The sequence below is a fragment of the Acomys minous genome, assembly GCF_964271855.1.
Source record: "Acomys minous genome assembly, chromosome: 4".
NCBI lineage: Eukaryota > Metazoa > Chordata > Mammalia > Rodentia > Muridae > Acomys > Acomys minous.
Window position 1 is genome coordinate 87,438,345 of NC_140486.1, and position 27,523 is coordinate 87,465,867.

Consider the following 27,523-nt stretch of genomic DNA (forward strand, 5'->3'; position numbering starts at 1 on the left):
GTAACTTTACTTTTGACTATTGTTGTTTTAAACTCTTAGTGGGAAAAGAAAAACCCACCACATTGTTAAATCATGGTAAAGAAAGTATTTACATATGGTATTTATATATAGTAAATAGTTGCTGCTTTTTCTTATTTCATTGTACAAATCAGTTTTGGAAGCAAGCAACTGAATTGGATCAGTTCTTTGTACAATGTGAATTATGATAAAAAATATTTGATGTAAAAGTGGTGAGAGTGATTGTGATAATGACATTTTGTTCTATTTTCATAGAGTCAAGACTAGAGAAAAATCTAGTTGCAACATTTATCTTGATTGTGAAACACTTTATTCAGAGGCATTCTATCAACCAGGATAATCTTATCCAGTCCCATGGAGTTGCAACTCTTGGTGCCTTACTTCAAAAGGTAATCAAGTCTAACATGATTTTGATTTATTGTCAGGATCATGAATTGCTATTGTGATTTTATTCTTAGTAATAAATGTTACTAATGATTACTGTATTACAGCTCAAATTGTCCAATGCATATGACTTGTTTTACAGACAGCATTTATAAACTTTATTAGAATAACAGAATTACTTATCTTAAATAAGAATATATTACCTTTGATGTATGCTTCCTTAGTTGCTAGGTATAGTATTAGAGGTATTTGAGAACCAGAAGATTGTGTTTCACACATCTGATAAGTGACTTCATGCATATGTTCATCAGGAAATCCTCTGACTGCTGTGAGAGAGAAGAGACCTGGAGTGTTTGTAATAAATGAAATAAAAGTTTATCTAAGTAGCTAAACATTGTCAAATCCCAAGAGAGGATCTCACTTTGTAGCCCAAGCTGTCTTCAAATTTTTGCTTTTCTGCTTCAGCCTTCTCAGTGCTAAGATTATGGATGTGTACAGTCATACCTGACCTAACATATAAAGACAAATTTCTAGTTTAACCTGTAAACCCCAATCTATAGGGAATAATTAAAGCAAATCACAAGGCTCTTTGAATGGAAGTTTATTGCATATACCAGGATAGGGCTTCTCTCCTGCAGTTTTTTGTTGTTGCTAGGTATAGTGGACTGTAGAGATGGCCAGAGAAAGTGTGTCACACACCTCCTAATAGTGCCACTCTCTGTGGACCAAGGATTCAAATGCATAAATCTATAAGGGCCACTGCATATTCAAACCAGCACAGCAGTGATTGAATTTTCTTGATCTGTATGTATGGGAGGAATAATTCTGGAGTTTTCTGGAGAATTTTCTTTCTTTCTTTCTTTCTTTCTTTCTTTCTTTCTTTCTCTCTTTCTAAAAAAATTCTTTCTTTGTTTCTGTGCATTTTATCTTTATATGCATTCTTCCTGCATGTATGTCTGTGTGAAGGTGTCAGATTCTCTGGAACTGGAGTTATAGGCAGTTGCAAGCTGCCACGTGGGTGCTGGGAACTGAATTTGGGTCCTTTGGAAGAGCAGCCAGTGCTCTTCACCTCTGCGCCGTCTCCCCGGCCCCCTCTGGAGACTAGTCTGTCCTGTACAGCTCAGTTCCTGCATCTGGTAGACCATGGATTGTGTAGCTAGACTGCCTGCGCTTAAAACTTCTGCTGGCTGACTTGTGTGGAGATGCTGTTTTATGCCTTAGATTCCCTGACTGTAAAGTGGGAGTAATAATAGAGCTTCTGTAAAAATTTAGAGTGATAATGTACTTTGAGTATTAAAAAGAAAGACGAAGCTGGATGTGGTGACGCACGCCTTTAATCCCAGCACTCAGGGGGCAGAGGCAGGTGGATCTCTATGAATTCAAGGCCAGCCTGATCTACAAAGTGAGTCCAGGACAACCAGGGGTATACAGAGAAACCCTGTCTTTAAAAAGCCAAAAACAAACAAACAAACAAACAAACAAAAACCAGGGCCTGAAGAGATAGCTCAGAGATTAGGAGCACCACCTGCTCTTCCAAAGGTCCTGAGTTCAATTCCCAGCAACCACATGGTGGCTCACAACCATCTATCATGTGATCTGGTGCCCTCTTCTAGTGTGCAGGTGTACATGGAGGCAGAACACTGTATAATAATGAATAAATAAATAAATCTTTTTTTAAAAAGCCAAAAAAGTAAACATTTTAGGAATATGACATTAGGGAAATATGATCCAGTGTTGAATCAGAAAGATTAATGATTTGAGTTATTTATATTTTGTACCATCTTTTTCTATTTAATTGTTGGATGTTATAGTTTCATACTGTTATTTAAACTGACCTTTAGCAAACACTTTTCTGTTAAATTTTAGGTGCCAGGTACTCTAATGGATGTTAATGTATTGATGGCAGTTCAATTACTAATTGAACAGGTATCGTTAGAAAAAAACACCCTGTTGCTTCAACAAATGTATCAGTATTTACTCTTTGACTTCCGCATTTGGAACCGTGGAGATTTTCCTTTTCGGATTGGTAAGACTAAGCTATCACATAAAATATTGTAAAGTTGTTTTTGGAATATATATGACCATCTGTGTGACTTTATTTTAGTTATGTTATTTATAAGTGAACATTTTATTTTAGGCCATATACAATATCTTTCGACTATCATTAAAGACAGTAGGAGAGTTTTCCGGAAGAAGTATGGCGTGCAGTTTCTCCTAGATACACTTAGGATTTATTACGGGTATGACATCTTTGTTCCTTCTCAGTTGTTTGTTAATTAGTTGTTTTCTGTTTGACAGTTGACTGAATGTGTAGCTCCCTTGACCAGCAGTTCTGGTGTGCTGAAACTTCAAAGAAACAGGGAGTGTAGAGGTTAAAATGATGACTAGTAGATTCACATTTACTCGGTTTGTATGTTGGTTTTGTTAATTGTGTAGTGTTATTCAAATCACGGAAATTCTCTATATTTTAAAGTTTTTTCATGTGTAAAAATCAGATTAAAACTGTGACTATGACTTGTTATGGTTGAGAGTTAAATTAGTTAATATGTACAGCTTATACAACTGTGTATTCTTAGTATTATAATTTTATCGCTGTTGAATATTGCAATAACTCTTTTTGTCACTAAAACTTTGTTTGTTTGTTTGTTTTGTTTTTCGAGACAGGGTTTCTCTGCATAGCCTTGGCTGTCCTGGACTCACTTTGTAGACCAGACTGGCCTTGAACTCACAGCGATCCGCCTACCTCTGCCTCCCTAATGCTGGGATTACAGGCGTGCGCCACCACACCCAGCCCTGTCACTGAAACTCTTACAATGTTTCTTAATGTAAAAGAAGTCAGCTGGGTTACTCACTCTGTGTAGTGTACTTTCCTAATGAACCTGATTCTTACTCAGTGTGGAACTACATATCTTTAATCCCAGCATTTGGGTATTAAAAGGCAATAGGATTAGAAGTTCAAGGTCATTCTCAGCTCAGTGAGTTGTAGGACCTTCAAAAAATACAAGAAAGAAAGAAAAGAAAGGTACCATGAATTGTAATAGTTACATTAGAAGAGTTTGCCTGTGCCTGTGTGTATGCTGTATGTTTTCATGGGGGTGGAGGGAGGGGTATAGCACATGCTGTAGATGCCAGAGATGAATTCCCAATGTTGTTACCACCCTCTTATAGCTTGCTACGCAGATTCGCCTTGAACTCACTGAGATCCTCCTGCCTCTGCTGAGTGCTAGGATTAAAGGTGTGCACACTACACCCAACTTCTCATGTCTTTTTTTTTTCCTTTTTTTTTTAAATACATTTTTATTAATTTATACATATTACATCTCAGTTGTTAGCCCATCCCATGTATCCTCCCATTCCTCCCTTCCTCCCACTTCCCCCCTACTCCCTTCCCCTCCCCTAAGTCTGTGTCTGAGGGGGACCTCCTCCCCCTGAATATGCTCATACGGTATCAAGTCTCTCCTTGGTGACCTCTTATCTTTCCTCTGAGTGCCACCAGGCATCTCTGTCCAAGGGACATGTTCAAATATGGGGCACCAGAGTTTGTGTGAAAGTTTTGAGCTAAGGATCAAACGCTTGCTAGGCAAACAGGCTACCACTTGCTAAATAAATCTTTAACCCCTCTGGTATCCTTAATTGCTTTCCATCTGGACTTTTGAGACAGGGTCTCTTATTAAACCTGGAGCTCATCTATTTGGCTAGAATGGATGTCCAACAAACCCTAAGAATCCTTTGCCAACACTGTCACACTCAGCTTTTTACATGGGTTCTGGGGGACCTAAACTCAGGACCTTAGGCTTGCATAGCAAGCACTTTATTGACTGAGTGAGTCAGCTTCCCAGGCTAGCTTTGTGCATATTCTTCTGATAATGGTGATTGTGTGTGTGTGTGTGTGTGTGTGTGTGTGTGTGTGTGTGTGTGTGTAAACCAGAGGGCAACCATAGATGTCATTTCCCTCAGATTCTATCCACCTTGATTTCTTGAGATGGAACTCTTCCTGTCCTGTGGCTGGCTGTTTGGCTAGGCTGGCTAGTAACAAGCCTCAGGGATCTACTGGTTTGTACCTTCCTAGTTCTAGGACTACAAGTGTGTACTACCATATCCAGTTTTTTAACATGGGTTCGGAGGAGTGAACTCGGGCCATCATGTATGCACAGCAAGCACTTTATAGACTTAGGAAGGCTTTGTTTTTAATTTTTAAGTTACATTCATTTCTGTGTGCTGTGTGTGTATGGGGGCAGGGAGTACATAATGCCATGTCTCACCGGGATAACCCAAGTCTCACAAACTGTCCTAACTCCATGACAGCTTGTGGGACTTGGATATCTTTCTACCATGTGTATCCCAGGATTGGAGTCAGGTGGTCAGGCTTGGTAACAGATGCCTTTATCCGTTTTTTACTGGCTTTAATTTTTAACATTATGAATTCTTTTATATAAAATTATGAAAGTATTTAAATTAATATTGCAACTTGCATACTTTTGTTTTCTCTTTCAGGCATGGCTCTACATGTAATGAGCTATCTCCAGATGATATTAGAACAATAAGGACTTCTTTGTATGGGCTTATTAAATATTTTCTTTGTAAAGGTGGAACTCATGAAGAAATACAAAGTATCATAGGCTACATAGCTGCTACTAATGAAGAAGAACAGGTATTACGGCTGAGATGGATTTTTAACTGTTAAATTACTTTGTCATCTTATAAACTGACATACTTAGTTGTCTAATTAATTAAATTCTATTGGATACTGTCAAAATACTGCAGTTCCAGAAGTACATTGTAATTTCTGTCTGGAAAGCAGTCACTGTGACAAATAGCAGAGATGAGCTGTTATAAAGAGCAAGGCTTCCTTTGGCGTATGATTGGAGGTTTTTCTCCTTTTGTCATTTCCCCTTCTTGCTTCTGAGCAGCCAGGATGCACAGAGCATTTGGTAGTCGAACTGAACAAATCTGCTTGTTTTTGGTAGTCAAGGAGCTGGATAAGAAGGGGCCAGGGACAAGAGCGCTTTCAAAGGCATAATTCCATTTATTATTTCACCCAGTGATTCTCTTACCTTTTTTAGCCTGTTACAATAATCTGTTAACTTACTAGTCATTAGTCCATCGATAAAGTCAGTGTCCTTATGATCTGATCCCCTCAGTAGAGCCTCTGCTAGCAACCAAACAAGCTTTCAGCACATGAGTCTTTAAGAAAGATGCTTCATATCTAAATCATTACTCAGTTATTGCATCTGGCAGTTCTCAAGTGTTGTTTTCGTAATTTTCTGGCTATATATTATCTGTCATCAAATTGAAAGCTTAGCTATACATACAATAGTATTAAACAATGCAGTAATATAGCTATGGAACTATTCTTTTAGCCTAGTGGAATCTACATAATTAAGAGATGTTAGCAAATGACTATGAAACAAGAGTATGACTGTGAGGTTTTATAGGAGGATTTTACATGTTTAGGAGACCAGGCTAGACCCTTCTGTGGAAGAGGATTTCTTTCATATGGGCAAGTAGCCTAGGAATGGTTCTAGAGAGACTGAATATGTGTAATGAAAGGCTGTGCAGAGGAAGGAGTGACAAGCTAAGGAGACCAAAGGAAAACCAGGGCTTTTCAGATTTAGTTAGATAACTATTTCTGAGATGTATGCCCTTTTACTACCTGACTACATGAGTGACTTTGTTGTTGTTGTTGTTGTTGTTTAACCTGAAAAGCTCTTTGGAATTTTGGACATACTCTTCAGTCTTTTACGAACCAGTCCAACTCGAGGTCAGCTCTTCTTACTGATGTTTGAACCAGGAAATGCTGACATACTGTATGCCTTGCTGTTAAATCAGAAATACTCTGACAAACTAAGAGAAATCATTTTTAAGGTACAAATATTTTGTAAGCATCTTTATATTTTGGGGGCATTTGTGAATATATAAATTTGCTCACAGTGTATATATTCTCTGACTAAACTTCTTATACTTTAGTTTGTATATTTTAGTTATAAGTTTTTCATGGTATGTGTATATTGTAAAAACTATAATGTAAACTTGGAGTAGTATAGTTAGGCAATAGAGTGCTGACTTAGCATGTCCTGGGTTTATGTCCCTCCGCAAATCTACCAGCACATCTAAGAAACATAATAAGCGAAATCATCAAAATAACACACAAAAAATTAATATATCAGACCTTGTCTCAAAAAATTAACAATAATAGTAACAATAATATCTTGACACATGAATGTGTTCTTCATACCTGCTACTTATGCACACTACTCTTTTCTCTCTTCCTTCCTGTTTTCTTTTTGATTGTTCCAGGCAGGGCTTCTCTGTGTAGCCTTGGCTGCCCAGGACTCACTTTGTATACCAGGCTGGCCTTGAACTCACAGAGGTCTACCTTCTGCTTTCCCGAGAGCTGAGATTACAGGTGTGCCACACTGAGCCTGGTTACACTGCTTTTTTTTTTTTTTAAAGATTTATTTACTTCTTTATTATGTATACAATATTCTGCCTGTATGTGTGCCTGCCTGCCAGAAGAGGACACCAGATCTCACCATAGATTGTTATGAGCCACCATATGGTTGCTGGGGATTGAACTCAAGACCTTTGGAAGAGCAGCCAGTGCTCTTAACCTGCTGAGCCATTTCTCTAGCCCCTACACTACTTTTTTATCTGTCGTATTTACACTAGAGTTTAAAACATTATTTTCCAAAATACAGATATATTTCAGTATAATTTATTGCTAATATTCCAAAATACAATGTTTTTCTGCATTGAAAAGCCTATTACTTTTTGTGACCAGGTCATGGAACAGATGCTAAAATGCACAAATGTTTACGAACGTAGTAAGCAACGTATCCGTCTTAGAGAAGTCGGCTATTCAGGAATGGGACTCCTCCTCAATGAAGCACCAGTTAACACATCTCTCATTAAAAACCTTGTTAATCAAATCATTAATACAGGTATGACTAAGGCTAATGACAATGATGTACTTAGGAAATTGGCTTTCACTGGAAGATTTGTTAAAACTCCCTTTTCAGGTTGCTTTTAAAATTACCTGTTACTTGATGTTTCAAGGTGTTCCTCAGATAATATGTCTTTCTTGACCTTCCAGAACTCAGTAAATGGCTACTGAGTGATTAGCCAAGTTAATAATTGGTTTTCTAAATAAGAGAATGGTATTAAAGAAAATGTGTATGGAAGGAGCTTAAAAATTTAAAGGTACTTAAGTTCTTAAAGTAAAATGAAAACTAATTTGAGATATATTTTCTTTCCTATTTTTTTGTAGTAATTTTTATTTCTGGACCACAGCCACAAACTAGTGTTTATGGCAGATGCGCTGCTTGAGTGTGGAAATGAGGCTCTTTATCTTGAGTGGTCTAACTGATAATCCAAAATATGTATAGAAAATTATAGGTAATAGTATTTTATCCCTGCAGTATACATAATATACTTAGGCAATCAAAGAAAGTTATTTAAGCTTAATTGGAGTACTAGTAACCTGAATTTTGGGGGGTGAGGAGGATTTGAACATCGATATAGTTCTCCTTGGAAAGTGAATAATTATTTCAGTATTTATACAATTAATACTATTCTGTCTTTTGGATATCCATGGAATTTAATTTAACTTTTTTTAAATCATAGATCCGGTTATTAATTTCAGAGATCTGTTATCTATAGTATACATCTCTCACAGAACACGTGTAAATGTCAGAGTGGTCCTCTGCAGAAAGGTTAGTAAAATTTCAAGATAGATTTTTATAACAACATCATACTATGACTATGTTTTTCACTGAATAGTTTGTGGCAGATGCATGTTTTTTTGCTTGCTTGTTTCATAATAGATATTACTTTCTAAGCAGTTTCAACTGGACATGGTGGTGCATACCTGTAATTGCAACATGTGGGAGGCCCAGGCAAAAGGATCATAAGCTGGAAGCCAGCCTGTATAGTATAACACTACTAACTTAAATAAATATACACATACATAAATAAATAATAAAATGGTTCTTTTAGAAAAGAATTAACCTTATGTAATTGTAAAAAATCAGTATGTCAATTTTTGTTTTGTTTTGTTCGAGACAGGGTTTCTGTGTAGCCCTGCCTGTCCTGGAACTCACTCTGGAGACCAGGCTGGCCTTGAACTCAGAGATCAAATACCTGCCTCTGCCTCATGAGTGCTGGGATTACAGCCATGTGCCACCATGACCTGCTCCAGTATGTCAACTTCTAGCTTTACTTATTTTTCTGTAAATGTTCCCCTTCCACAGTCAAACATTTACTTCTCTGCCAGAACCCTCAGTGCTTGTAGCCTTCCTTCCTGCTCCCACCCATTCTGTGTTTCTCCTCTCCTGGTCTTCTTCCCCTCTTCCTCTATGCTTTCTTTTAAAGTAAATCTCACATCCCCAGTCCTTTGTGTCTCAGAAGTCTTGCTGTTTCCCGGCCTCACCTTGAAGCTATGACCCTTCGGCTTCAGTTTTCTCCGTGGCTGGTGTTTTGAGCATCCACCACTACATCTGCGGCCACTCCTGGCCATTTCTAATGGATACACGATATTTCAAAGTGTCTGATTGTTGGCACTTGTTTTTTAAATTCTATGTTAGTTGGGGTACTGATGCCTCTAGCTCTCTTCCATTAGCCCCTTAACCCTGGGATTAAAAAGGAACATTAGTGGGGAGAAGGGGTGTGCAGACCCCTTTCCTTCTCCTGGCTGTTTAGGGTTAATTGGGTTCTTTTGGGGCAATAGTTACCCTCCATCAACAGCAAACTCAGCAAGCAGTCTCCTCCGAGCTGCTACGTTGAAATGTTTCTCTCAGTCCATCACATCAGCCTCTGGTCTCTTCAAACACCACATGCCACACACCATCACTGCATGCCACATTTTCTCTCTCCATGCTCTCCTAGTTATCTCCCTCACAGTCCTAGACCATGCACCTCTTCATGAGGCAGGCAAAGACCACACCTGCATATAAAACAGTGGTAAGCTGTGGACAAACTAAAGCCCAAACTAAAACCCGGCACTTGGGATTAAAACAAAAACATTTATATAACATCTGACTTTTAAATTTATTTTTGAATTTTATTTTCCTTATTTATCTGTTTGCGTGTGTGCAAGTGTGAGTATGTCTATGCTGCAGTGAGAAAGGAAAGTAGAGGACAACGTGGGGAGTTGGTTCTCCCTCTACTGTGTGGATCCAGGGATCAAACACAGGTCTTCAGGCTTGGCATCAAGTGCCTTTTCCAAGGGAGCCCTCTTGCTGGCCCAGTGTCTAATTTTTTACTGCATCACATGACCTCATCAACATGTGCTGTGCCTCATTCATAGCTCTCCTCATTTGCATGCAGTTTATGGACCGCATGTTGGATATACCTTTAAAAGTCTCTGCACCTTTTCAGCTTTGTCGATATAGTTTTCTATATCTTGTTTATAAAAGTTCCTATGATTTGTTTTTAGTATACATTAACCTTCAGAGGGGCGGGTTAGGGTATGTGCTTCATTTTGGTCATGCCCTTGGCTAGTCTATCCACTGAGCCATCTCACCATATCTGCATGCAAGGCTCTTCATCCCTCGTTATTATGTGTAATATTATGTGGTTCCTTATTGATAGACATTTAAGTTTCCTGTTTTTCCTTGTTTTTATTAGCGTCTTCTTATAAATCTTTACCCATTTGTGGCAACACGTTCCTAGGATATTTTTGCATGACATGTAGTTACTGCATTAAAATGTGTTCATTCACATTTCACATTTTGACAGATTTTGCATATTATCCTTCAAAAGAACTGTACCAGTGTACATTTTCACATTGTTCTACGTTAACTTTGCCTTGACACAGACTCTTAATGACTTGAAACAGATCATATAAATTGATTCTTTTATGTATGCAATTAGATAAAAAGAGCTCCCATTCGTTGTAAGTTGGCTTTTGTCCATGTATAAAACATAAAATACAGTCATATTGTGAAAACTTAAGAGTTATAAAACTGTGAAAAAAAATCTTTGCAAAGCAAAGCACGATCTGGAAGGAAATAAATTGGGGTATTGTACCACAGGAAGAATGGTGGCACTGTGACAGGAAACACCCTGAAGAAAAACCTCCATGCTGCTGTTACTCATTCCTTCTCGGCATTACTCATCTCTTGCTATAAAACTTGTCAGAGTTTGATTTTTCATTAGAAAAGATGTGACGATGTATATATATAAGCTTACTTGCTTTGTGATTGAAATGTCTTAAAGATCTTAACCAAAATTCTGACTGTTTCTAAGAACTTTTTTTGGTGGGGGGATTCAAGACAGGGTTTCTCTGTATGGCCTTGGCTGTCCTGGAACTCGCTCTGTAGACCAGGCTGGTGGCCTTGTGTATTCACAGAGATCACCTGCCTCTCTCTGCCTCCCAAATGCTGGGATTAAAGACGTACCACCTCCTAGCTAAGAACTTATTTTTATTTCAAAGAAGGAACTCATTTAGGAGGATGGCGCATGCCTGTAATCCTAGCACTCGGGAGGCAGAGGCAGGTGGATCCTGTGAGTTTGAGGCCAGCCTGGTCTACAAAGTGAGTCCAGGACAGCCAGGGTTACACAGAGAAATCCTGTCTCGAAAAACAAAACAAACAAACAAACACAAACATACTCCTGGGCGATAGATGGATCTGTGGGTAAGAATGATTGCACAAGTATGAGGAACTGAGTTCAAATCCCCATCACCCACATAAAAAGCTATGTGTGGCCATGTGTGCCTACAACCCCCGCATTTTAGAAGCTAGAGACATAAGGTAGCTGAGGCTTGCTGGCCATTATCCCAGCTCCAGGTTCAGTGAGGGACCCTGCTTCAAATGAGTGAGGTGGAGCGTGATGGAACAAAACACTTCTCTTCTGGCCCCCATGTGTATGTGTATGCATATGCATCTGTGCACACACATTCACATACACCGTATGCACAGAACTTAATTTGAAAGTATATCCTCTTATTGTTTCTCATTAAGATAATTAAAGAGGCCTTTTCATTTAAAAAATGTATACTTTTTGATGAAATGTGTCCCCCCTTTTTGTGTGTACCTTTTGTTTTGTGTTCTCTTTGCAGATATTACAGATTTTGCAGTCCCAGCCAGATGCAGCATACCAGATATCACAGCAAGTGGGTTGGCAAGACACCTTTGTTAGACTTTTCTTAAAAGCAAATTTTGAAAATGTAAATTCTCTTCACAAACATGGGAAGACCAGTTCAGTGAAAGAAAATAAAAATTTGTCATCTGAAGATGTTAAGAGGAACTTTGAAAAACTAGATGATGAAAAAGTGACATTAGCTGATGCATCTTCGGATCATTGGAGTTTGGAGGATAGTCAGTCCCTAAACTCAAACACACCATTGTTTCAAGAAGATAGCTCTGAAGGAGAATTATCTTTCAAGTCAGAGAATCAAGAAGAGTTCTGGCATAGTAACACTTCCCATCTGAGTTTAGATCTCAGTGGAATTGATGCATGTGAACTGAGTGACAGTGGAAGTCAGTTGCCGGACAGCTCACCCAGCACGCCATCCCCAGCAGAATCTACCAAGTCATTTTCTGTGCACTCTGACAAAGAAAGAAGCATCACAAATGAAATGGGCTTTAATGATGACTTCTCTTTCCTTGAAAGCCAAGAGGTAAATTTGCTAGCTTTATATTTCTGGTCCTTCGCAGTATGTGAGCTCTTGATATTATTTTCCATTCACACTGTTAAGTCTCATGATCTAAAATTTAGAAAGGTGATTGCCACTAGTCACTTGTAAGTATCTTGAGTTTGGTTTGGTTTGGTTTGGTTTGGTTTGTGTGTGTGTGTGTGTGTGTATGTGTTTGTATATGTGTGGTAATAGGGAATGAGTATACTCGCTTGCACATGTTAGGTTGTGTGTATGAATATTTTGCTTACATGTATATATATATGTACTATGTATATGTCTGATGCTTGTGGAGGTCAAAAAGGGGCGTAGGATGTCTTAGAACTCAAGTTATGGATGGGTGTGGACCACCGTTTAGGTGCTGAGAATTGAACATGGTCTCTTGCAAGAGCAATAAATGCTCTTAACTACTGAGCCATCTCTCCAGCCCCCATCACCATCTTAAGAACAAAGCCTGCATCTTATACATCTTGTGTCTCCTGTCAATAAAGACATATTAAAAGGGATAGGAGAGGTAGCAGTTAAGAGCATTTGCTGCTTTTCCAGAAGACCTGAGTTCTGTTTCCAGAACCCACATCAGGCAGCTCATGATTATATTTAACTCTAGCTCCAGGGGATCTGACAGCTCTGGCATTTTTTGGCAGTTGTACTAATGTGCACATACCCACATGCAGACACATATACCCACACATAATTAAAAACAATAAACTTGTAAAATGTTTAAAAAAAACTTATAGAAATAATAAATATATCTACATGGTTTTATGATATTTTTACATTTTTTATATTTTATATTTTAACATTTTTTCTAATATTTAGTATTACTTAATTTTTTTTATAGAGATGTGAAGAGGAGCTTTTTCAGCTGCTTACAAATATTTTGAATTATGTCATGTGTAAAGGACTAGAAAAGTCTGATGAAGACACTTGGATTGAACGAGGACAAGTGTTTTCAGCACTAAATAAACCAGGAATATCAAGTGAGCTACTTCGACCATCAGATGAGATAAAACTAACGTAAGCATTCAATTACTGATTTTTTTTCCAGTCCTCTCCCTACCCTGGAGCGAGTGGGAGTCTATAATTAAATCCTGAACATAGGATACTAATTCAGTATATAGTAGAGGTGGAGAGGGGAAACTGTTTAATTTTTTTCTTCCTAGGTTTTACTATTCTAGTAGAATGTAGAAAGAAGTATAAAACAAATTCTAGTGTCAGGAGATTTAAATATATTTGAATTTAACTGATTTCAAGAGTGGTGCAGATGGTCATATGGTTGTTCTGTTTTTAGTTCTTTGAGAAACCTCCACACTGAATTTCATACTTGCAGGGTTTATGGTCTCACCAGCAGTCTTGGAAGGTTCCTCTCACTCTGTACTGTTGTGGTTAATTTAAAGGTGTGGCCTAATAAATGTTTATTAGTAGGCTATAAATAATACAGCAGTATTTTACCCATTATCAATCAATAAAAACACAGACACCTGTTATATTTTATAATAGCCTTGGTTCCCCTGGGGCAGGGGAGATATTAATCCCCTAAACTACTCCCATAGTGGGGCAAGTATAGGATCCCTGGCCCAATCCCATGCCACCTGCTTCTGATAATTTCTTTCAGGCTACCTCCCATCCATAATCCCAAATACTTGGTAATGTTCTTCATTTGGGCCACATCCTCCATTCATGGACACTCATGGTGTCCTCCTTGCTTCTCCTCTTTCCTCCCTTGTCTCCTTCTCAAGATCCTCTTTCTGTCTCTGACTGCTTCCCTGACCTAGAACCACTTTGTCCCCAAAGCCCATGGACACGTCTATCACATTTGGCCTGCCCAGGTGTGTTGGCTTTTTATTGGTCAAACAGGGATAAGATTTTAGGCAAGGTTACAAACATTTTGTAGTATGTGAGTCTGCTCTTTTGGGCAGCAACCAGACCAACCCCCAGCACCACACCCTCACCACTGTTTGTTGTCATTTGTTCCAGCTAGGGTGAGATGGAATCTAAAAGCAATTTTACTTTGTCTTCCCTGATTTTTAGAGACATTGAACACTTTTTTAGTATGTATGGATTGTATTCTTTGGAGAACTATCTAGCAGTTCATTAAATAATTTCTTTGGATAGCTTTTTGGGGGAGGGGCTTAATTTTTATAGTTCTTTACATATTTGAGATACTAATCTGTAGAAGGCTTTCTCTTCACTGTGGTGATCCTTTGCCTTTGGCTCTGCAGAAGCTTTTTAATTTTATGTTCTTCCATTTGTCAGTTCTTGCTGTTATTTTTTGTGCTGTTGGAGCTTCTATAGGAGGTTCTTAGCTATATCTTGCATTTTCCTGTGTGATTTTCAACATATCAGGTCTTAAATTAAGGTCTTTGACCCATTTTCAATGGATTTTTATGCAACATGAGAGATATTGATCTCTTATCATTTATTCTTCAACATGGCCAGCACTATTTGATAGTTACTCTCCCAAATACGTTTATCTTTGTAAAAAATATTATGACCCTGGCTGTGTGCCTTACTTCCCAATCATTTATTTTATTGTTCTGTGTATCTGTCTGTGCTTGCACCACACTGTTTTGATTCTATTGCTCTGTGATACATGTGAGATCTGGTGTGATTCTTCCCATTTGCTTTTTGTGCTTTGGCTGTGTGAGGTCTTTTGTGCTTTTATATGAATTTTAGGGATTTTTTTCCTAGCTATATGAAGGTTGTCATGAGAGTTTGACGGGGATGACATTGAATCTGTAGGTATATAAATATCGTCACAGTATTCTTCTAATTCATGAGTCTGGGAGGTGTTTCCATTTTCCAGTGTTGTATTCTATTTCATGAGTGCTAAGGTTCCTATTGTAGAAGTGGCTCACTTCCTTTGTTAGGATAGGTCACAGGCTTGTTGTTGTTGAAGCTATTCTGATTGAGGTGAGATGTTCCCTGGCCTACCCTGCCCTGATTTCTTTCTCTGGAAGTTTGCTATGTGTTAGGGTGATTTTGTACATTGTTACTTTGTTGAAAGTATTTCTTAGTTTTAGAGGCCTACTGGTGGAGTGTGAGGTTATGTACATTGTAAGTAGGTAGATCATTTGACTTCCTTCTTTCCTAATTGCTGCATCCCTTTTCTTTGCTTTGTTCTAGGAAATATTTTTATCACTACATTGAATAATAGGAAATAATAGACACTTGATTTTTAGAGGAAATGCTTTCATTTCCCAACCCTGCCATTCAGTATAATGTTAGCAGTTCGTCTGTCATGTTGTCTTATGTTAAGGGTGTTCCTTCTAGTTTTAGTTTGTTTGTTTGTTTGTTTGTTTGTTTTTTGGTTTTTCGAGACAGGGTTTCTCTGTGTAGCCTTGGCTGTCCTGGACTCGCTTTGTAGACCAGGCTGGCCTCGAACTCACAGCAATCCACCTGCCTCTGCCTCCCGAGTGCTGGGATTAAAGGCGCGCACCACCACCGCCTGGCTAGTTTTAGTTTTTATTTAGGGCTTTTTTTCATGAATGAGTGTTGAACTTTGTTGAGGGCCTTTTCTACCTCTAATGTGATGATAATGTGACTTTTGTTCTTATGCCTGTTTATATACTGTATTATATTTAGTGATTTTTGTTTGTTGAACCATCCCTAGTAAATGTTATTTTTATTTCCTCAAATGAGGGGATGAGATGATTGTTGCAGGATATTTGATCCCATTGTGAACCTCAAGATTGTGGATTGTAAAACCCTGTTTCTCGTTTGGTGTGGTTAATCCAAGAATTTTGTTTGTTGTAAACAGGTGATTGTGGTGTGCTTCAGTCAGCCCTAGCACACATATTTAAGAGCTTTCTGTACACAGGATTTAATAAAGTAACTCTAGGTCAAGAGGCAGAACAAGTAACCAGATGGCAGAGATTAAAGAGTAGGAGGGACTTGGAGTTGAAGGATATTTAAGACAGTATGGATAAGAAGGGGCTTTTCAGCTTTGAGCTAGCAAGTCTTTGGCCTTGGTTTTTTTGGCCTTTTCCTCCTGGGCTATATCAGTCCAGCTAATGAGCTTTTTGGGCTTTTTCCTCTTAAGACATGAGCTGAGTAAGAAGGTCAGCTGGGTGCTTTCTCTGCCTCTCTGAGCTAGCCAGTTTTCACCCCAGCATCTGGCTTCTGAGTCTTCATTGGTAAAATTGAATGGTTGGGATTTACTTTTTTTTTTTTTAAACAATAGATGAGAGCTGTTCCCAAGCCTTTGTAGATCTTTCTGAAATCTCCCTGACTGGTTCAACTCAGCTGTTCTTTCCCAAACTCTTCTCCAAACTGACTGATTCAAAGTGGCTTTTCTTAGCTTCTGACTGAATTGCTTTACCTGGTCTCAAACTAACTCTGGCAGTATATTTTAATCTTCTCATTCTCTTCCCCTGTGTCTAATGTGTTCTCTCTACAACTGGTCTCTGTAAAACTGTTCTGGTAAAAGTCTCTCAGTAAAAAAGTTCTGTTGCGTGTGGTGGTGCTTACCTGTAATCCCAGCATTCGGGGAGGCAGAGGCAGTGGGATCTCTGTGAGTTCAAGGTCAGCCTGGTCTACAAAGTGAGTCCAGGATAGCCAAGTCTACACAGAGAAACTCTGTCTCAAAAAAACCAACAAAACAGAAGTAAAACAAAAACCTTTATCTCTCTTCCTAAGATCCTCTTAAGAAGCCTCTCTTTCCTATCCTATTTCATGAGAGTTGGGTGTATCCTATCTCTGACTTATTCTGTCAAATATTTCTCTGATTCATCACTTTGCCCCTCAATTAGATGTCATTTTCAAACATGGCTGCTTCTTTTTATAAACTAATTTTACCTTCATTGTTTGGAATTAAAGGTGTGTACCAAGGGCAAGTCTGTATTCCAGCCAGATCATACTGTAATCCGAGTGTCTCTGCACTCCAGCTGGACCACATGGACCTAGAAGGTCTTTGGATGTGATGTTTGCCAGAGTAGGCATGTTGCTGGATTAAAATTTCTCTCCAATCTTTGTACTCTAGAATGAAGCTAATTTAGTCATGGTAAATGATCTTGTCAATGTGCTCTTGCACTTGGTTTGCAAAATTTTTATTGAATATTTTTGGGTTTTGTTATTTTTTTTCTGAGACAGGTTTCTCTGTGTAGCTTTGGCTGTCCTGGACTCACTTGACCAGGTTGTCCTTGGCTGTCCTGGACTCACTTGACCAGGCTGGCACTGAATTCAGAGAGATCCTCCTGCTTCTGCCTCCCTGAGTGCTGGGATTACAGGGGTGTCCACCACACCTGCCTAAAGAAATTTTTTTCTTGTTATTTTGTGTCTTTGTTACTTTTCTATAGCTGTGATAAAACACCATGACCAAAGCAACTTATAAAAGAAAGTGTTTAATTTGGGGTTCATGGTTCCAGAGAGTTAGAGTCTAGGACCAACCATCATGGTGGGGAGTGTGACAGCAGGCCTGGCACTGGAGCTTACACCATGATGTCCAAGGAGAAGATAAAGCTAACACACAGCCTTCAACAGGCCACACCTCCCAGTCCTTCCTAACCAGCTACATCAATTGGGATCAAGCATAGGAGCCTGTGGGGGGCTGTTCTCATTCAAACCACCATATTGTGTCTGTGTCTGGATTGAGTATGAGGGTAAGTGCAGCTTCACAGAAGGAGTCCAATGGTGTTCCTTACTTGGCTATTTCACAGAACAATTTAAGGAGTGTGTTGCTTAGATTTTGTCAACTAAACACTAGCTACCATCATTTGGAAAGAGAAACCTTATTTGAGGATATGCCTCCTTAAGATTGACCTATAATAAAGCTTGTAGAGCATTTTCTTGATTAATGCCTGATGTGGGAGGGCTCAGTTCACTGGGCAGTACTAACCCGAGGCAGCTGGTCCTTGGTAAAATATGAAGGCAGCTTGGATATGCCATGAAGAGCAAGCCAATAAGCAGAGTTCCTCTGTGGTAGCTGTTTCAGTTTATTCCCTCAGTGATGAACTGCAACATGTGAAAACACACACACACACACACACACACACACACACACACACACACACACACCCTTTCTTCTCCAAGTTGCTTTTGGTCATAGTCTTTATCACAGCAATAAAAAAAGGAGCATTAGTGTTCACTAAAAAGGCTGGAGGAGGACATCAGCTGTCTTCCTCTTTTTACCTCCACTTTATTTTTGACTGAATAGAGGTTGCCTAGCACGATCCTGGCATCCACTTGTCTTCACACTGCCATTCCCTCCTTCACACCCCCATCCCCTACATCAGTAGTACTGGGGATGCAGGCATTCGTGCGCATTCCTGGCTCCTGGGTGGGGACTCCAACCCAGGTCCTCTTGCTTGCATTGGAAGCACTCTTACCTGTTCGCCCATTTCCCTGTGCATGTGTAGTACTTTCAGTATCTTATGCAGAGCTAGCTTGCTCATCAGTGAACTGCCTTAGTTTGTGCGTGTCTTGAAAGCTCCTTCTAACTCTGTAGTCACTAATTGATTTCAGGACTTGCAAGGTATTATTCTAGGCTCATAGGCCTTTTAGTGTCACTGTCAAAAGCTCTGATCTTTTGTTTGGAAAATTTTTTTCTTTGTAGGTGGGTTGACATTTTTCCTGTACAGCTTTTAATAGTGTTTCTTTGCTTTGAATGTTTTCCTTCTTGATTATAATATGTTGTAGAGAAGTTGTTCATTGATCTTGTCTACTTGAGGCTGCAAATTCCTCTTCTGTTTTGAGTCTTGTTTTTCTAGATTTGAGATATTTTCTGCTGAGATTTTATTGAATAAATTTTCTTTGCTTTACACACTTATCTGAGCTGCTGCTCCCTGTGGATTCTTAGGTTTGCTTTTTTAAATCATGTGTAGAGTTCTTGGACACTGTGGTCATAGCTGTTTTATCTTGATTAATATTTGAATGTAGTATCCCACTGACCTTGTTCTTTGTTCATGACATTCTCTCCTTTTTGTGTATGTTGGTGTGAAGATGTATGTAAGCAGACATATGTGCAGGTACTTGTGTGCGTGTATACACGTGTCTTTGGAAGTCATCTTCAGGTATCATAGTTCCTCTGGTTTGTCTACCTTATTTTTAGGACAGCATCCCTCAGTGGGTTCTGGAGCCCTCCAGTTAAGCTTGGCTGTCTGGCCAACAAGCCCCAGAGATTGTCCCAGCATTGGGATGATAAGCGTGTGCCACCATGCTCTGCTTTTTATGTGGATGCTTACATGGCAGTCACAAGCACTTTACTGACTGAGCCCCTCCATCTGTATAGCACTGCCCAAAAGAATTAGATGAATACACAATAGAAATAAAAGTATAAAAGCCTCCATTAAAAACATAATAAAAACATAAAAACACAAGATTTAGAGAAAGCACAATAAAAATATTTGTCAAGGGGAAATCAAGAGAGTAAAATACTTTTTTTTAAAGATAAAGGATGGAAAAAAATAAAGATAAAGGATGATATGTTGAAATGGGTTCTTTTCTTCTTGCATCCTTTATAATTGGAAGTTCCAGTTATATGCATGGGTATTGGTACCTTGAACCTCTGTGCCCCTGATTTTGCTATGGTTACATTGTTGGCTGAGTTTGGATAGTGTATTAGTTTGGTCTAGTGTATCCTGCATAACAGATCTGTCTTCATGTTGGTAGTTTCCATTCTTCGTGTTCCAGGAACCTCTGATAGTCCATGGCATTGGCAGGTTTGGCCATCCTCCTGAGAGTATCCAGATAGTACCCTCCAGTGTAACATTTTTCTGGGAAGTAGCTCCCAAGTGTGTTGGGAATATGATTATATGAGGTAACCACAACCCACAGATCTGTACCGGCGGCTTGTCTGTCTTAATGCTTTCTAGACTTTTTGAGTCTTTTCTTTTTAAGATTTATTTACTTATTACTATATATACAGTGCTCTGCCTGCACGTACACCTGCAGGTCAGAAGAGGGCATCAGATCACATTATAGATGGTTGTGAGCCACCATGTGGTTGCTGGGAATTGAATCAGCACCTCTGGGAGAGCAGACAGTGCTCTTAACCGCTGAGCCATCTCCAGCTCAACCTCTTGAGTCTTAACCTCCCGGAGGAACGCAGCTGAGGGTCTCAAGCACACTGCTTGATGAATGCTGAACGCATGCTCAGTGCTGTCCAACTCCAGGGTTGTTCTCAGTTGATGAGATCCACGTCGAGGAGGGGAGGACCTTGTTCTCTCTGCACTCTGCTTGCTCTGACCCTCCTGCTGACTGCAGGGTTAAGCTCACTGGTGTCTGGCGCTCCTGCTCTCTGTGGTTTCTCACTGAGCTGTCTTTCTCCTTGAGGTTATAGCAGGCTGTGTTGAAGCTTTGCTTTACACTTTTATTGAGAAAGAGTTTCTCTGTGTGGCCTTGAGAATCTACAGGGAAATAAGAAATAGATTTTGAAAAAAATAAACCATTCATACCCATGCATTCAAGAGAAAAGGTGGATGAAATTAGGCATCTCAACTCCAAATGAAGTCAGGTTTCCCAGTTTCAGCACATACATTCAAGAGAAAAGGGTATCAATTAATACATGTTTTAAATCTAAACATTTCTTATCTAGTTATCCATTACATAAGTTCACAGTGAGTTCGGAGTGACAAGGCCTAAAAGTTAAAGAATATGTGACTTATCAATTAGGACTGACCTAACTATACATTATCCAGCTTTCTCTTAGTTCATAATGAGTTCAGGACAATAATTTTATCTCTTTCATTCTAAGGAATACAGACATCTCTAGGTAGCTTCATTCCACTTAGGTTCATGAGAAGTTTAAACAAACTTGCCTATATTTATGGTGAAATACCAGGATTCGTGGTGTCATCTGAGTGGGGGCTTATCTGAAGCCACAAATCTGCTACAAGGCTATCCTTAGTGAGGCATCTGGAGGTCCACAAAGGTATTTATTACAGCCATAAACTAACTTTAACTTTTAAAACTATTTGAATCAAATCAGGAAATCCATAATCAGTACACCTTCAACAAAATCCTATAGGAAGTTTGCTCAGAGCTGGTCAATACCCAGAAAGTAACAGTTCACACCAATGCCAGATGTTTTTCTTTTTGGTTTTTCTTTTTGGTTATTCTCTGTGTAATCTTGGCTGTCCTGGAGTCACTTTGTAGACCAAGCTGGCCTTAGACTCACAGTAATTCACCTGCCTCTGTCTCCCTGGGTACTAGGATTAAAGGCATGCCCAGCTCTAATGCCAGATGTTAGAGAGATGCAGCAAAGCACAGTTGACAGAGTATCTTGGCCGGTGTGCACCACCATTCCTGGTGGTGACTCAGTTTTTAACACTGGATTCTCAAGTTGATGTCTGCTCACTGCCTTTCCAGTCAGAGAGAGTGGCAGAGAGGCTTTTTTCTTCACTGCTGGCTCATCCATGAGAGAAATCACTGTCTCACTCAGCTTGCAGCTCTGGGCTTGGCTTCAGGGTAGGGCAGCCATGTCTTGCTGGCTTAACCTTGGGAGGCAGCTTCTGCTTGCCTCTCCCTGGCAGAAGTCTCGGAGCCTTCAGCTGGGCTTCCTGTCTCTCCCTCCACAGCTCCCAAGTATGCCTTCACCACCTCTATTAATTTCTCATGTTCTTCTGGGTGGGGTTTTGTTTTGTTCTGTTTTGTTTGAGTAGAGTCTCTTTCTTCTCTTAGTCTAACTTTTTCTTCTTACTGCATCACATAAAAGCAGCCTCCATTTTCCCCAGGAATCCTCCATCTACAATCTCAGTAGCAGCCTGCTGTGAGACTATATCTTTGGAGTTGCAATGCTGCTAATAAATAACTGGTTTGGGGTTTTTTGTTTTTGTTTTTTCTATGCTGATAATGGTTTTAAGAGGACTTTGGTTTATACTTAGTTTGTTGCAGAAGATGTTAGAATGGACAGTCACAGAAAACAGAGATGCAAAAAGTAGTGCTGTAGCTGCTGAGAATGCCTTCCGACTCATGCTGATCACACAGGACTTTCTGCAGTCAGAAGGACTCGTGAATTCAAACATGTGGACTGAGAAGGTTAGTAACGGCCTTTTGAAGTAGCATTCTAAGGCCCAGTGTAGCCGCCAAAGCCTGTGATTTTAGCATCTAAGGGAGTGAGGCAGAAGGATTGGCACAATTTAAGTCCAATATGGGATCCAGTTATGTCAGTTCCTGGTCATCCTGAGCTACAATGTGATACACTGTTGCAACAAAACAAAATATAAATAGATAATTATTTTAGGTACCTTAAAGAAAGAAATTTTGCATCACTTTTTCTTTGTAGCTTTAATGCTTAATCAGATGTAGTAAACATGTATAAGAGAAAGAGTCAACTGATTTTGTTCTTACAATGGTTTTCTTTTTAGGGAACTGCACATTGAACGACTTGTGCAGTATTTATGATTAGTGTTCTTAAATAAAGATTATCATTACATTTTAAAAATGAATGCTTTTAGTTCTCAATTTTTCTCTGTTACAGCTTTTAGAAGATGCCACTCAGCTCCTTGACTGTCTATCAGTATGGTATTCTGAGAGTCCAGTCTGGATAAAACTCTCTCAGATTCAGATCCAATTGCTTCTAGAATTCATTGGAAGAGGCAGTTTGCAGGTTTGGTATTTGTTTCACGCTATTCTTTTTTATCTTCTCACATGCCATAATTACAGATGAAATAACTATACAATAATGACTTTTCAGTATTTTTAAAATTACATTGTATTTATTTTACATTATTTGCCTGCACCGTGCACAAATGTTCCATGTAGATCAGAGACCACTTGTGGAAGTCAGTCTCTTAGTCCACCACATGGGTTTGGGATCAAACTCCTGTCATAAAGCTTTGTGGCATAACTTTTACCCGTTAAACCCTTTCCCAGACTCTATTTACAGTTTTTTTTTCTTAAGTGCCAAAAAATACTACATCACTTGAAATTTCAATTTTGTAAGATCAGAAAAGATCTTAAGAAACAGTGTTTTAGGCCAAGCAGTGGTGGAGCACGCCTTTAATCCCAGCACTCAGGAGGCAGAGGTAGGCAGATCTCTGTGAGTTTGAGGCCAGCCTGGTCTACAAAGTGAGTCCAGAACAGCCAAGGCTACACAGAGAAACCCTGTCTCGAAAAACAAAACAAAAAAAGAAACAGTGCCTTTCCTCCCCAGACCCAGGACTCTACATGATTCTGCTGTTTCCTTTTATAGTGTTTCTCATAGGTCATCTGCATTCAGTATAGTTTGCTAGTTGCTAAATAGCTGGCAGAGATATTTATGTATGTTAATTTTACGAATGGTATTTTTAGGAAAAATGATTTATTATAATTTTCTTCTTGAACTCTTTTCCTGCCTTACTAATCCAAAATTTTATACTCTATATTCTTGCTCATTTGTCACATATTATGTACGTGCTGTTATGTACATTGTTTTGCTAGATTTTAGAACTAACTACAAAATGTGTTTATTATTCTTATTGTAAATTAAAATGTGAAAGGTTAGAAAATTGCTCTGATATTTTGTCTGTCATTTTTCTATTCTCATTGTGTACTTTTAGTCATGATAAATATTTGATACCGATTTACTTCTTCTGTTTGTTTTTGTGTGTGTGTATGAGAGAGAGAGAGACAGAGACAGAGACAGAGACATAGAAAGGCAGGTAGAGACACAGACAGAGAATACACATGTGTGTCACAGTGTGCCTGTAGAGGTCAGAGGGCAAACTTGGGTGTTGTTCTTCAACTTGTACCCTCATTTGGAGCAGGATCTTTTTTGTTGTTTACTGCTTTGTTCACCAGGCCAGCTGACCTGTGAGAGTCCAGGGACTTTCCTGTGTTGGTTTCTCATCTTGCTATATGGTGGAATTACAGTCCACCACTAACATGTTCAGCTTTTATGTGGACCCTACAGATTCAACCTTGGGTCAACATGTTTGCATGGCAAAATGTTATTTACTGAGCCATCTCCCTAGCTCTGTTTTCTTCTGATCTGATACAGAGGATTGGAATGAGACTTGTTCCCAGTGCTGTCCTAAGCTAGATGTACTGTTGCTGAGCCTAGTGCAGGAAAGCTCTAATCCAGTGGCTGTGTTCTCATTCCTTCTTCCTCAGACCCTTTCTCATTAGCTCTGCCCTCTTCAGGGCTAGACAGTAAATGAACAGTATCGGGGAGTTTTCTTTTGCTTAGGATGTGCTCTTAATATGTGTTTGCCCTCGGAAGTTTAAGGTTAATTGAATTTCTAGTTGAGGACCCAGTGTAAAACGCTGAGCGGCGGAGGTTATAGGTGAAAGGCGGAGCTGTACAGAGGGATGGAATCATACCACCACGCAACAGATCCACTTAAGAGGTTTAATAGGGAGATACAGGAACTGTCTCTGGAGACGTGGGGCGAGGGGTGGGGGTGGGGGTGTGGGGGCGCGGAGGAGATAAAGAGATAGTTGAAAGGTAGAGAAGAGTTAGAGAGGTAGAGAAGTAGAGGGAGGTAAAACTGATAGAGACGTGCCATGTGGAGGGCCTGTTCTTTTATATGGCCCTGGGCAGGGCCACACCCCCATGGCAGGTAAACAGTGACATCACAGGTAGGCAGACTGTTACAGAACCCTAACACCCAGATTCCTTATATACTATGTGTTCAAATAGTTAGGGTTCCATGTGACAAAACAACAAAACAGACTAATTGAGAGTTGTCCTCTCTCACCACATGCTGTTCCCTTAAGGATGCTAATGACTGCCAAGGGCAGTGGAGCTGTTTTCAACTTCATTTGTCCCCCGAGGAGTATGTGCTACTTCCTGCAGTCACTGGTGGCAGATGGCTCTCCACAAGTCTGTTGTGTTTCTGGTTACTATGTGACTGACTGCTCTGTTATCTATTTTGTTGTTATTTGTTTCTATCATGGGTTTTTGTTTGTTTGCTTGCTTGTTTCTCTATTTAGTCCTGGCTGTCCTAGAGTGTTTTGTTTTGTTTTGAGAGGTAGTCTCTCTACATAACCCTGGCTGTCCTGGAGTTCACTACATAGACCAGGCTATCCTCAAACTCACAGAGATTTGGCTACCTGTGCCTCCCGAGTACTAGGATTAAGTGTGTATGCCACCACGTGTGAATAGCCATTCTTTTTTTTTCTTTTTAATTTTTTTTGTATAGTGAACATCTCTGGAAGATAGAAGCCATGTTTCTCCCTGAGGAGCCACTCTGTGTGTGTGACGTCTTGTAGTTTTTTATCTCACTTAGAACTGGAGTTGGGGAGGCAGTACAGATGGTGACACTGTGCTCGTTAAAGTGTTTGTAGATCTTTGTCTTTCATCAAATAGTTTCATGTTTTATCCCAATGACTATGAAACTGGGACACACTTGACTTTTTAGCTTGGAAGTAAAGCTAAATACATACATAAATACATAATTATTCACAGTTTAAATATATAAAACTTCTGAAGTACTGGGGTAAGGCAGCTCTTTTGTTCGTATTACATGTTTGATTTAGTCTGCTCTTTTTTCATCTAACCTTTCTTCTTCCAGGTGTGTGCAATGGCATCAGCTAAACTAAATACACTTCTTCAGACCAAAGTGATCGAAAATCAAGATGAGGCGTGCTATATTTTAGGGAAACTAGAACATATTCTAAATCGGTCAATCAAGGAACAGACAGAAATCTACTCATTTCTGATTCCTCTTTTCCGTACTCTGGTGTCTAAAATTTATGAGCTTCTTTTCATGAACTTGCACCTGCCTTCCTTGCCCGTTACCAGTGGAAGCGCTTCATTGTTTGAAGATTTTCAAGAATACTGCAATTCAAGTGAATGGCAGGTTTACATTGAAAAATATGTAAGTTTTAAAATGATATGTTATGATTTATTTGTTTGTGCGTGTGCACACATGAGTGTAAGTGCGGGTGTGTGCCGCACATAGACAAGAAGAAGAGGGTGTGAAATCCCTTGGAGCTAGCGTTACAGGATGCCTGCAGTGCTCTATGAGTGCTGGGACCTGAACCCTAGTCCTTGTGATTGCTCTCAGCAACCACTCTTGTAACTGTTGAGCCATTTCTGCATTCCCAAAGCTTTTTTGAGTAAGACTTTTCTGCTGATTTATCATTTTTATAGAGGAGTGTGTAAATTCTATGTATTCTTTCTTTCTTTAAAACTAAGATTGTACCTTACATGAAGCAGTATGAAACACATACATTTTATGATGGTCATGAGAACATGGCAATTTACTGGAAGAATTGTTACGAAGCCTTAATGGTGAATATGCATAAAAGAGACCGAGAGGGAGGAGAAAGTAAGCTAAAATTTCAGGTAAAAACTATTCAGTGTTTTCTAAATGGTTTTTCTTGTTGGCTACAAGCATTTACAATTCATATGCAAATAATTCCACTAGAAATTTGGAAACAAATATAGTCTAAAATATTTAATAATTGGGGTAAAACTATTGATCAGTAACCATTTTAATAGTAAAACATGACATATAATGATTATGTAAACTTATTAAGTTCAAAATCTATTAGGTACTGCTAATATATCTTGATGTACCCCTCATACAAATAAATTCAATTAGAAACTTTAAAGTTAGTGTGTGTGTGTGTGTGTGTGTGTGTGTGTGTGTGTGTGTGTGTGTGTGTGTACCTGAATACATGTTTGTGCCTGTGTATGTGCAGGAGTCTGAGAGGTCAGAAAGTGATGCTGGATCCCTGGAGCTGGAGTTACTGGCAGTTGTGGACCACTGTGTTGGGGCTGGAATTGCTGGAACTGCTTCTTCTGTAAAAGCAAGAAACACTCTTAACCCCTGAGCCATCTATCCAGCCCTGTACCTTAACTAAAAATAAATAAATACAAGCAGAAGAATAGGGGAAATTGACGAATCTAAAACCTAGCTCCTCAAAATGTTAGCAAAATCAATAAACTTCTCATCATTTTGACAAATAGAAGAGAAAAGTTACTTATAGCAGAAATGAAAGAGGGAGTGTCACCATCAACCCCACAGCTACCGTGACAGCTGTGTGTTGCTTAGTATATAGAAATATGACTACTCAGACCCATCAAGTTCTTGGTAGACACAGGTTTTAAAATGTAGAGATAAACTGCATAGTCTTTTATCTGTTAATAAATTGAATTTGTCAGCTGGGTATGGTGGCACATGCCTTTAATCCCAGCACTCCGGAGGCAGACGCAGAGGTAGGTGGATTGCTGTGAGTTTGGGGCCAGTCTGGTCTACAATGTGAGTCCAGGACAGCTAAGGCTACACAGAGAAACCCTGTCAAGAAAAGCCCCCCCCCAAAAAAAAAAGAAAAAAGAAAGAAAGAAAGAAAAATTGTATTTACATATATTTAAAAAGAGAAATTGCAAGGCCTAAGTGGTTTTCTGGCAAATTCTGCCTCATTTAGCTTGCATGTTTATTTTTTGAAGCAGGGTCTCATGTTGCCCCTCCTGGCCTTGAACTAATTTTCTGTACCTGCAAAGATAACCTTGAACTTAGGACTTCATGCTTTCACTTTCAGAACACTGATACAAAATACTTGCTACTATACCCAGTTAGTAGTTTTTGTTTATCGATCCTGGGGCTTGCTACAGCAGGT

The 27,523-nt window shown here is 39.3% G+C and overlaps 1 protein-coding gene across 5 annotated transcripts in view; it reads left to right on the top strand.

The window, feature by feature from the left end:
• The window catches only part of NBEAL1 (neurobeachin like 1), a 148,732-nt gene that overhangs the window by 69,767 nt on the left and 51,442 nt on the right, over positions 1-27,523 (top strand). For all 5 annotated transcript variants that reach the window (XM_084778643.1, XM_084778645.1, XM_084778646.1 and 2 more), the window contains 13 exons: positions 274-407; positions 2,269-2,428; positions 2,540-2,642; positions 4,897-5,053; positions 6,109-6,267; positions 7,184-7,343; positions 8,026-8,114; positions 11,462-12,022; positions 12,879-13,054; positions 21,859-22,012; positions 22,455-22,583; positions 25,471-25,776; positions 26,097-26,246. In XM_084778643.1, the coding sequence (XP_084634769.1) occupies positions 274-407; positions 2,269-2,428; positions 2,540-2,642; positions 4,897-5,053; positions 6,109-6,267; positions 7,184-7,343; positions 8,026-8,114; positions 11,462-12,022; positions 12,879-13,054; positions 21,859-22,012; positions 22,455-22,583; positions 25,471-25,776; positions 26,097-26,246 (2,438 nt within the window). The remainder of the gene's footprint in view (positions 1-273; positions 408-2,268; positions 2,429-2,539; positions 2,643-4,896; positions 5,054-6,108; positions 6,268-7,183; positions 7,344-8,025; positions 8,115-11,461; positions 12,023-12,878; positions 13,055-21,858; positions 22,013-22,454; positions 22,584-25,470; positions 25,777-26,096; positions 26,247-27,523) is intronic.